The sequence below is a fragment of the Meles meles genome, chromosome 5 (genome assembly GCF_922984935.1).
Source record: "Meles meles chromosome 5, mMelMel3.1 paternal haplotype, whole genome shotgun sequence".
NCBI classification, from domain to species: domain Eukaryota; kingdom Metazoa; phylum Chordata; class Mammalia; order Carnivora; family Mustelidae; genus Meles; species Meles meles.
In genome coordinates, this window is record NC_060070.1 from 89,106,029 (window position 1) to 89,118,032 (window position 12,004).

Sequence of the window (12,004 nt, forward strand, 5' to 3'; positions counted from 1 at the left end):
TTCAAACTTCAAAACTCTACCATTATAAACAGATTTCATTTTCCCCCTCCCAAACCTCTAGAATTCTCCCTGTGTGTCAAGGAGGAAAAATAGGGATGCTCTGCCAGCTTGTGCTGCTCGTGCTACTGATCTGGAAGCCATTACATCTAGAGTCACGGAAGATTTAATTAGTTCTTAGAACTTGAGGGGAATCAAAGACTGGGTACAATCCAGTAGTTTGGGAGTTAAGAGACTGAGGTCCGAAAAGAAAAGGGTCTTGCCCAAGGTGCTCAGCTGGTTATTCAGTGGTGGCTCTGGAACCCATACTGAGAGCTTTGGACTCCAAGTCCAGTGCTCCTTTTGCCACTCCACTCTACTTTCCTCAAGAGAAGCCCTCTTGGCCCGCCATAAGCTCATGGGGAATTTTGGTCCCAGCTTCCCCACAAAAGAGGTAAAAATCTTACAGAAACTCCAGAAGTTTATATCCTTTATACCCTTATGGCTCATAAAACCCTTCTCTCTTTCCCACACATAAGAAGTTCTGGAAGTTACCCTTCTGGCTTAGCCTGCTGTCATGGGTGTGGGTCACGATATCTGAGCGGAGGGAGCTGGATCAAATGTGGGGGTGGTTGTCCATCTCCCCCAAGCATGCGGACAGTTGGGAATAAGGAGTCTGGGCAGAAGATGCCACAGTCTTCCCTCCAAACAAGTGTGCAGTCAGACTCTTTCCCTTCTCTTGTCAAAGGACAATAATCTCCCACTACCAGGGCTGCTGGGAATGCACCCCCATATGAAGAATAAATTCTCCATGATCTGTGTGAATGAAGAGGAGGAGTCTGGGAAGTGGGAAAAATAAATTAAGAAATAAAAACCATAAGCAATCCAAAGCCACTTGCTTACACACTACATTCGTGATCAGAAAGGAGGGAGTCTGCCTTTCCAAACACTCAGGGCTCAGTCCGACATTTTAGCGATCGAATCCGCTTTCCCTGAGCACACCCCAGCTGGGTGGTGGGGGACAGGCTTAGAAGGTGGTGTGGGTTGGTGGTGGGGTGGGGGAGGGGGTGTTGACAGGGAGACGAAACTGTCCCTAGATGTAAACATCACCATGGAAACTCCACAAAGACTTGCTAGTACAGATTCTTTCCCCTTCATCCACTCTGCAAGGGTGAGCGGGAGGAGGCCCCCCCAGGCCTACACCGTGCTCTCCATCACCCACTCGGAGCTGCCAAAAGTCCCCCGGGCCCCCACCAGGTCACTCTCCTCAAAGGGCAAAAGCATGCCATTGACAGAGAGGCTGCGCTTTGTCCAGATGTTCGAGACCCTCCGAGGCGGGCTGTAGCCACCGGGGGCGACCCCTCCAGCTGCCGCAGCTGCAGCAGCAAAGTCCCCCATGTCAAAGGAATGGCTGCGCTTTGCCTTGCCCTCCAGGGGCAAGGGGAGCAGGCTCCTGGCCCGGGCCGCAGGCGGCCCCAGCAGTGGCTCTCGGTCCGAGTGGTAGCCCCTGGCCGATGTCCCAGACCCTCTCCCGCCTGGAGTCCTGGAGTCCAGCAGCTCCTCCTTTCTCTGACTCTTGAGGTCCAGGGAGGCAAAAGCCCCCATCAGGCGGTCAAGGTTAGGCTTGGGGCGGGGGGCAGGGGGTGGGAGCCTCCAGGGGCCCCGTCCCAGCCCTGCAGCTTCCCCGCTGCCCAGGGAGCTGGAGGAAGAGGAGTCGCTGCCCCGGGCCAGGCTGGCACTGAACTGCACAAGTTCATTGCGTACCACCACCTTGGGTGGACCCTGCGTCGGGGCCCCGCCGGGTGCACCAGCCAGAGCAGGTGGCGGGGCTCCGTTGGTTTGTGAGTGCACATTGCTGACAGCAGCGGCTGCCAGCTTGCCGGGGGCCTCCTGGTTGCAGACCTTGTACCGCACCATGAGGATAACGATGAAGACCAGTAGTGTAGCCACAATGATGCCACCGATGACCAGGATCATTGTACCGCCCAGGATCTGGCTGTGCACCGACTGGCACTGTGGGTAGTCAGCCTTGGTGAAGAACTGGGCGCAGCCCACGATGTTGGTGGCCGTGAGGGTCGTGGCTGTGTCGTCCCACATGGCCAGCACACACAGGTCGTAGCCGGTTCCTGACACCAGGTTGTTGACCACGAAGGCCTTGTTGGAGGCTGGGATCATCCTGGAGTGGGTGGACGCACAGGGGAAACACAGGGAGGATCGGCAGAGACAGAAAGAGAGAAAGTGACAGAGACAGGAGGGGTTGGCGGTAGGGAGACAGACACAGGGACACAGAGGAGATGAGGTGGAGCAGGAGAGAGAGGGATGAGCCAAGAGACAGGAAAAGGAGCCAAGGAGATGGGAGGGGAGGGGAGATAGGAGGAGGAAGCAAAGGCACGAAGGGATGGCAGGGGATAGGAACAAGGTATGGGAGGAGGTGAAGTTGTCCCAGAGGAAGGAGGAGAGGGGCCCAGGTAAGAAGTCAGAGAAGGACAGGGCGGGGGTAAAAAGGGCAGCAAGAGACAGATTCAGGGGTGGAAGCGTCAGGGAGAGTTGCACACGCAGACCAGGTGCCCAAGGGCCCAGAAGAGGCAGAAATACAGATGCCAGGAGTGTGAAGATGAAGGGAATGAGGAGGGGGGAGTGAAGAGCAGGTAAGAAGAAGGAGGTACAGAGAAGAAGGGAGGGCCTCAGGCAGAGACGGGAGAGGGCCACAGGAGGGGCAGAGGGAGAGACACGGAGAGGCAGAGAGGTTAAAGCCTGCAGAAGCCCAGTCTGAACAAAGGGACCCCCAGCCTGAGTCCCGCACTATCTCCCTCAGACTCTGGGAGGTGGTGGGAGCCGGGCCTGCCAGGGCCCCCACTCCAGATACCCCAGACCCCGTCCACCCTGTTGTGTCCTAGAGATTTGTGGATATCGCCTGAGCCCTTCCCTGGGCCTGTGCCCTGGGGAGTCACAGTCAAGGCCCTGCTCTCGGAGGCCACGCCATCCTCCTCTGCAAATGACTTTCTCAGGCCTGTCAGGAAAAGGTTTGCTGCTGCAAACCAGGTTGGCGGGTTCTAAGCAGAAGACAGCTGGAGGCGAGGAGGGGAGGGGGACAGGGCAATGTTGAAGACAGGAGGACGATTCTGCTTCCCAGAGGGAAGTGATGATTCTTCCCTCGCGGGCATAGCAGGCCAAGCTCATCCAGAGAGGCCTGGGGAAAGAGAGTCTCTGCTTGGGGCAGCATCAACTGGTCCCTACCTACACCTTAGGGGAAGGTATGGTGGGGCCTCAGTCTCCCAAACTGGAGACTGTCTACTGTCCTGGGCCCCCCTTGCTGGGACACTCAGGAAGCCTGGGCACAATCCCTGATCTCTAAGGCCCTGTCCATGTATCCTGCCTGTGATATCTCCAGAGACAATGGCCGTGTCACCCCATAAACACTCCTGCAAAGATAATCACCGTGTCCTGAAGGGGCCACGTCCCTCTGAGCCCTTCCCACTGCCCCTCCATTCTCCAGTCCCCTACTACTCAAGGGCTCTATCGCCACCCATCAACCCCAAAAACCCAGAGATGGGCAGCTTAATTGAGATCTCAAATATGAAATACCAGAGCCTGGAAACTTCCACCCAGGAACTCCTCACTCAGGATCGAGCTGACAGGCATCTATTGACATCCCGTCAGTGGGCAGCACGAGAGGCGGTTGCCTGCTCTGCGGATGGGGAAGCCACAGTGGAGGAAACTTTGGTCCCCAGCCCCAACCCCAGCCCACAGCTACAAGAGGTGGGGAGGTGGGGTGGTGGGGCTGGGTTCGGTGCAGGGTGGGGAGGGGTCCGCAAGTGCCTGTGGGCCAGCCCCTTAGGTCTATCTCTTTCGCCTGGGCGTCGTGGCAATCCTGAGAAGATAGGGACTAGTCCTCTCATAGCACAAAAGGAATGGCCAAGATTCAGAGAGGTTAAGTGATTTGCCTGAAGTCACACAGCTGGGACTGCTAAGAGGGGCCACTAGCCTTTAACACTGGTTTCCAGGTCCATTGTCTGGGTTTGCTCCTTACATGTGACAAACACAGGGCATGTTTCCTCATCTCACTGAAAAGCTTGTCCCAGCCTGAGGCCTGTCACCCGCCCCTTCCCTGGAGCAGGGCTCAGAGCCTACCGCAGCTCATATGCCTCCAGCAGCAGGCTCTCTGGCCTGCAGGCCCATCCACTGGGCAGAGCCCACTTCACTCCCCCAGAAGTCGGAGTGGCAGGAGCTATCTGCACCCAAAACAGTGACGACAGTAGGAGCAAACCCTGAGGGTCACTTGTGTGCCAGGCCCCCTTTTCAGGGCCCTGTGGCTGCCAGCTCACTTGGTCCTACAGTGACTCTCTGAGGCAGCCCCTACCATGATCCTTACTCTGCAGGTGGGGAGGCAGAGGTAAGAAACAAACATACAGAGGGTTTTGAAGGGTCAGGGGTGGGAGGTTGGGGGAACAGGTGGTGGGTAATGGGGAGGGCACGTTTTGCATGGAGCACTGGGTGTTGTGCAAAAAGAATGAATACTGTTACGCTGAAAAAATAAATAAAATGGGAAAAAAAAAAAAAGAAACAAACATACACAGCTGGGATTTGAGCCCAAACCTCTGCCTCCCAGCACCTCGCTGGGGCATGTGCAATGTCAGAGCACACCCATTTGAGGAGGGGATGGGCCAGCTTGCTTATTGAACACCTGTGACGTGATGGGGTTTTCACATCTCGTGTTGCGCTTAACCTTTGCACCAATCCTAGGACACGGGGAATGGATCATGAGCCCGGAACTCCTATCTGTGTTTAGCTGTCTTCTCCTGGAAAGCACATATCACCACTACCACTAATTAAAAATATAGAAGAGGGGTGAAGGTCAAGTGAGGGTTTCCTGTGGGCCAGGCACCCTTCCGAGGTCTTTAAGGGGATTAATACTCCCAATAGCAATGGTCATCTTCATTTTACAGACAAGAACCAGAGGCAGACAGAGGTTAAGCTGGCTGCCCAGGAGCACCCAGCTAGTACTCGGCAGAGCTGGGATCTGAACTGGGCAGTCGGGGCCTCAGGGGACCACAGTGCCATCCTGCCTCTCAGACACTGTCCTGTTTTCTTGAGGCCTTAGGGTGATTCTGTGTGGGACTCTGCCTGGCCTCTCTCCCCCTTGCTTCCCAAGTAAGGGCAGCTCAGAATAGAATCAAGCCACAGCGGGTGTGCTGCCGACAAGGCGCAATAGGGCAGGCTGATCCTTGGCACCAGGGTGAGAGGAGCAGGCTGGGGAAAGCTTCCCACTGTAACCAGTGCGTCAGAAACATGGCCAGAGGAAAGGGCCTGCTTCCCAGGATTAAGAGCAGGGAAGCAGCTCTGGGATCCTGGATGTGTATGTGTGTGTATGTGTGTACTTACATGAGCCAGAGCCAGCTGGCTCCAAACAGCCTTGGCAGTCAAGTCCACCTTTGGCAAAAACAGTAACAACCAGCGTTCACCGAGCCCTCGTCTTGTGCCTGGAAGTTTGTGTACATTATCTCACTTAACCCCCTTGGCCCCCCCTGAAGGAAGTCATTAACATCATTCCCATTTAGGGAAGGAGGAAGCTAAGCAGTTTCACTTTCCCTCGGGAGGGGGGGAGCCGAGACCAGATCTGGATCCTCGGGAATTCAGAGCCCACACTTCCAGCCATAAGCAAGGCTGCTTCCTTCACCAGGCAACCAAAAAGACAATCTTCACGAGAAAGTAGTGTGAAATGGATTCCATCCAAAGTCAACTTGGCCTGTATGGACCTGTCTACCCATTCATGGTCCCCAGAACAACTGCTGACCCTCCAGGCTAGATCTGGAGAGCCCAGGTCCCCTTTTCACTCCTATCCACGTCCCACGTTCCACCTTCTGGACATCTCCCTGCCTTCCATCTCCATACTCACAATTTTGCTTAGGCCTTGCCGTTTTTGGTGTAGACGAGTGCAGCGGCCTCCAAACAGGCCTCCCTGTCTCTTCCTGTACTCCCTTCACATCTGAGTTCAGCACAACCAACCCCAGAGCGCACCATCTGAAACAACTTGGGCCACGCCCCTGGCCACACTGAAACACTCAAGGGCTGACTGTGACCTACAAGAGACAGTCCAAGCTCCTAAACCAGGTTGCCCACCGCATTCTTGCCCCTCCACCCATGCACCCTCTGACTTTGCCCACAGTCTTTAGGAAAACACTTCAGAAACAGCTGGGCCCATTAGTGGCAGAAGGTGTACTGACAGGGGGTAATTAAAGCCTTTGCTTACAAAGGACCTTGTTACAAAGGGGTAGATTCAGGAATGGGGGCCATGAGGGAACACGCCATGACCCAGGGTTGTAGCAGCCAAGTTGTTCCCCAGTCTAGCCCTGAGCATACCAGGGGAGGTCAGCAGACCCTGACCTCACTCTCTTCCCTCTTCCCAATCTTCTGCTGTTGCTCCCCATGGCTGAACCCCACTGAAAGCCGGGATTCCTGGGGGCACACTGGTCAGCCTTCCAGGGCACACAGCAGCACAGAGGAGTGGATCTGGAGAGGCAACAGGCCATATCTGACACAAGCATCAGTCACAGCCCTCCTCGTGAAAGACATCCTGAAATCCTGATAGGCTTCTTCCAATCACATACAACGGCGACATCTCCGCTAGCAGAAAACATGAGTTGCTATTTTAAGTTCAGTTGCTCCAACATGTTAAATTTAATTAAGCTCACGTGCTCTAAAGCACAATTTAAAGCTGCAACCCCAAGCACTTACCCAGGAAAAACAAAACAAACGTAAGTGGCTGCCTCTGAGTTGTTTTTCTTTTTCCCCTATTAATATTCATTGGGCATTCGTTCATTCAGCGTAATCCTATCAGACAAATCTACAGCTGATGTCTACAGCTGATGCCGGAGGTTTGGGAAGGAATCGGGAGCATACTGGTTACCTGACTGTTTTGCTCACTTGTCTGCCTTCCCTTTCACCTGTCCCCACTCCATGTGCCAAGGAACTACATTTCCCAGGCTCCCTTGCCTGTTCCCAGGCTCCTTAGCCTCGGGCTTCCAGGAAGAGTCGGCCAATGGGGGCCCGGAAGAAGGCTGGAGGGCCAGAGGTGGGGCAGAAGCCAGCTATTCCTCTTTTTCTGCTTCTTGTGGTGGTTTTCTATCAGCTCCTGGGGCCCCTCTGTGATCTCAGCTCCTGGGGTTCTGGTTCCTGCCAGATGGATTTGGATCTTTGGCTCTGGTCCTGTCATCTCCTGTGCTCCCCACCCCTGGGTGGGGTGGGGTGGGGGGCTATGGCTTTCCGCTGTCGCTCATCTCTGCGATGCCTCCCTACCCCTGGTTGAAGCCCCAGCGATTCCATCCCCTGTGTAGCCCAATCCCTGCACTGAATTCCCTCTTAGATCTAGAGTGGATTTTTGTTTCCTGACTGAGTCCTGAGTGACGTGGGAGGTAGTTTTCCCAGGACGAGAATGTTCTACCTGTTTTCATTTTCCCCCTGGCATTTCAGGAAAAGACTCTCCTGGCTTCACATCAGCAGCAGTACATCTTGGCCCTTCTTCATGGAACTCCAGCATCAGGAAGCACTTGGCCACCTTCTCCGAGTCTCTCCCCAGTTCTGCATAAGCCACCCAACCCCTTTGCCTCCAGCAGCCCCTGTTTCCTGGAAGCCTCCTATCTCTTTCTGCACTGGGTGACTGCATCCTTTGGGGCCTAACCCCAAGGTCATGTCTGACTCCACTGACCCCACAGGGAGCTGTCCCCGCCCTCGTGCCTGCCTGCCTGCCTTAGAGCCCTTCTCGGTTCATGAGCTGCCACGGACTCCCTTGAGGACAGCAGCCTTGTCTTACTCATTCTGGAGCTCCACTGCCAATCATGGTATCTGGCCCAGAGTCACCACTGAGTAAATATTTACTTTACGGCTGAGTGAATGAAAGAGTGCTTTGTTAAATGTTAAGGCCTATACAAATGGGAGAGAATCTTCTTTAAATATGATGGCTGGCTAATGGTGACTCCCAGACACTGGCTGGTCCCCAGGAGATCTTTCCGGAGAGGCATTTTTCTATATGCCTGAGGCTCACCGCGTGGCCTCCTGACCACCTTTATGAGTGTGCAGGTAGATATATATCTGGGGCGTGTGAGTGTGGGCATGGAGGGGTGTGTGTGGTGGCGGGGGGCAGGGGCTGGCAGTGCTTCACACAGATGGTGTGCAGAGGAGCCGGGTCCCCCCAGTGTTAGTCACTGCTCTGCTCCACTTCTGCCAAGCCTCAACCCTCCCAGACCGTCTTGTGTGTCCCCTGCTTCTTCTGAGGAGACTTCCACGTGCCCTGTCCCAGAGACAATTGCAGGCCAGGCCTGATCCTTCCTAATAGCTACCACTAAAGGTATCGGGGCATCGGAGAATGGGAACGGGAGAGATCCTGAGTCTCTGCTCGGGGCCTCAGGGCAAAGCCTGGGAGCTGACTACCAGAGTCCACTTCCCCCTCCCTGGGCTCACTCCCGACTACATTCCCCCACCTCCCTTGTAGATAGGTGATACGTTCTGGCAAATGGAATGTGGGCCATGCGTGGGCCAGGCCTTAGAAGAGAGGCACTGCCAGCCCCACATTCTCCCTCCCTCCTGCAGCCAGACACGGGGTATGGCGTCCTGTTTGAACCACGCAAGTGACAGCGAGGCCTGAGGGGTGGTAAAAGCCAGAGGTGCCTGCGTCTCTAGGTAAAGAAGACATCCTGACTAACCCCACCTCTGCTGCCTCCCGTCCATGGTGCACCATGGCTGCCGGCCGGGCCCCTGCACTCGTCTGGAGAAGCCACGTCAAGCTGCCCCACTCCACTTCCCTGGCTCTGCTTCCTCATTACCAGCTCTTCTCAGAACCACCAGCCTGCCAACCTCTCTGGATGGCTGCGAGATCTCGGGGCACAGGAAAGAGCCTTGTTAAACCATAGTGAGTGGCCCTGGATCCCCAGCCTCTTTCTCCTCCCACAAGCCCCCAGAGGGGCCTGTTTGCTTCCCTGCACAAGCTGCTTCTCTCTGGCACACAAATTATTGAGTCCTTCCTGTGTGCTGGGCACTGGACCAGCATGCTCTCTTTGATTCTGTGCACTGCCTGTGTAAGTGGGAATAATTATCCCCACACCATAGATGTAGAGACTGAGGTTCAGGTAGATGGGTCACCTGCTCAAGGGCAGGGGACTGGATGGTGGCTGAGCTGGTGTTGTAAGCCAGGCCTGCCAGAACCCTGAGCGTGATCTGGCCTCTACTGAATCACCTGGAATGGAATTGAACAGAGTCAGATTTTAGCAGCAAGCCTGTCTTAGAGTCAGGCTAACTGACAGCAATCCAAATAAATAAATAAATAAATAAATAAATAAATAAATAAATAAAATCATGTATTACTACAATGACAGCTGATATATCCTGAAGACTTACCATATGTTGAACACTCTTCTGAGTACACTACATGAATTAAACTAATTTAATCCTAATGGCAACCCTGTGAGGGAGATATACTATTATGACCCTCATTTTACTGATAAATAAATTGAAGCTCAGAGAAGTGTTTTGCCCAACGTCTCATAGAACATTTGTGCCTAGACAAGATTTGAATCCAGCACTCTCACAACATCTCCATCAATGCTCACCATAACCCTCAAAAGTACTTTTCATAATTAGGCTCCCATTTTAGAGGGAGTAACTGAATTACCCTGAGGTTGCCTAGCTAATTAGAGGTAGAGACGGGATTTCAGTGAGCCATCAGTGTTGTCTGGCTGCTTCCTGAAGCTCAAGTGAGGTCTGAAGATGATGAGGGAGCCACGTGGATATTTGCAGGCAGTTTTCTCACGGACAGAACTGTCAGTACAAAGGCCCTGAGGCAGGAAGAGTGAGGAAGCTGGTATGGTCAAATAGAGTGATGAGAAGGAAGAATGGTAGGAGATGAGGTCACCAAAGTAGTCGCCATGAGCCAGGTTCTGGAAGGCTTGTAAATATGTTGGGTTACAACTCAGAGTATTTGCTGGGCACCAGGGTTGAGAAGGATTCTGAGGTTGTGTTCAAATTCAGTGGGACAGAGTGGTATGGGTCTGGAAGAACCTGTGTCCTGTATTTTTCTGGTCTAGGGATCAGAGAATAGTTAGAAATACTGGAATTACTAGTACAAGCCATGAGACTCTCTCTTCTGATGTCTCATGCCAGATGCTGGCCTTCCCTAAATATATGGCCCTGAGTGATAATAGGGAAAGGCACACGGCTGTTCTTTTGAATGGAATTAGTATGGAGCTGGCATGACTGAGTGAGGGCTTGAAGAATCAGAAACCTCCTATCAACTTCTGACCAGGGCCAGGGGCCAGGGACCAGGCTCTGTCGCTGCCTTTCTGCCTTTGCCCGTCCTGAGAACACAAGTTCCCTGGGGTGTCCGGAGGTCCTCTGTCTTCTTGATAGTTACTTCACCCCATCAGCAAGTAAAGAAGCCATATTCAAGATTGTTGAGATTCTGAAGCAAAGCCCCTCACTCTCCATTTCACAGCCCTCAGGAGAGCAGGCCAGTGGGAATCAGAGCCCTTGTTGAACTGGCCTCTGGGTAAACCCTCTTGCTCTCCTTCTCTCTGCCTCTCCTGCCCCAGTAGCCAGAGGAACTTGTTAAAAGCCAGTCAGGGGGCGCCTGGGTGGCTCAGTGGGTTAAGCCTCTGCCTTCGGCTCAGGTCATGATCTCAGGGTCCCGGGATCGAGTCCCGCATCGGGCTTTCTGCTCGGCGGCGAGTCTACTTCCCTCTCTCTCTCTGCCTGCCTCTCTGTCTACTTGTGGTCTCTCTCTGTCAAATAAAAAAAAAAAAAAAAAAAAGCCAGTCAGATCAGGTCCTTCCTTTGCTCAACGACCCCAGCGAGGCCTGTCTCACTTGTCAAAGTCCTCACATGGCCCACAGGTCCCATGTGATCTATACCTCACCTCTCTTATTTCCTCTCTTCCTCCTTACCAGATTACTTTGCACCAGCACCTGTCTTCCCTGCCAGTTCTCAACCTGCCAAGGGTGCCTCTGCCTCAGGACCTTTCGCTGGTGGTTGTCCTTACCTCCGTGCTCTTCATCCAGATGTCCCGACGCTCACTACTTCACCTTCTTCAATTCTGTTCCGGTGTCTCTTCCTCTGACCTCCTTTTCAACATGGTTGGCTTCCTCTCATCTCTCATCTCTCTCTCTTGGCTCCTTACTTCTTACTCTCCCATGCCCCTTACTCTGCTCTACTTTCCCCCCATTCCATGGTTATTGCCTAAAAGATGCTATCATTTGCTTATTTAGTATGCTTACTATTAATGATCTTTCCCTCCTTGCAGGAGAGTCAATCTCCATTCTCCGTCTGGGGATCAGGGTTTTTTGCCTGTTTTGTTCGCTGATATTTCCCCAGCCTTGAGAACAACACTTGGTATAAAGGAGGCCCTTAAAAACATTTGTTGGGCAGGTGAAGGAAATGCATGTTTTATATTTGCACCACCGAACACAGTAGCTACATGTGGCTATTTAAATTTAACTTCAAATTAATTAAAATGGAATCAAATTAAACATTCAGCTCCCCAGTCACGCTAGTCACATGTGGCTGGAGGCTACCACACGGGATAGTGTGGCCGCCGAGCATCCCCCAACCCATCCCAGAGTTCCATCAGACAGTGCTCTCCTAGGGCATCCTAAGCACTCAGGCAGGAGGTAGGCCCTTTCCTGTGTGAGCCCCAGCACCCCAAACGGATGGGGCCAGGTCAGGGAACACCAACCAACTCGACCACTTCTAGAGGTTTCCATGAGGCCTCTGAGTTCTCTTTATCCTCACAAGGTCTCTCGTGACTTTGGGCAACTTTATCCCTTTGTTTCAGTCCTTCCAGCTTCTCCTGGCTCCTCGGACTTCAGATTCAGCGGGGTCTTTTTGGGGTTCCCCTGGGCCTGGCTCAAGCTCACATGCCCCTGGAGTGCCCTGTCTACCTTGGCAAATGGAGGCTCTGGGCCGCCCTCTGGTTCTCTGTTTCTAAATCTTCATTCCTGTTTTTCCACTGCCCGTCTATTAGTTACACTTCCATTGCATAAGT

At 53.4% G+C, this 12,004-nt stretch overlaps 1 protein-coding gene across 1 annotated transcript in view; it reads right to left on the reverse strand.

Moving 5' to 3' along the window:
* Nucleotides 1-428: 428 nt before the first annotated feature.
* Nucleotides 429-12,004, reverse strand: part of LRFN2 (leucine rich repeat and fibronectin type III domain containing 2) — a 172,553-nt gene continuing 160,977 nt past the window's right edge. The window contains exon 3 of the mRNA XM_046005772.1: nt 429-2,152. Coding sequence (XP_045861728.1) covers nt 1,174-2,152 — 979 coding nt within the window. The 3' untranslated portion in view covers nt 429-1,173. The remainder of the gene's footprint in view (nt 2,153-12,004) is intronic.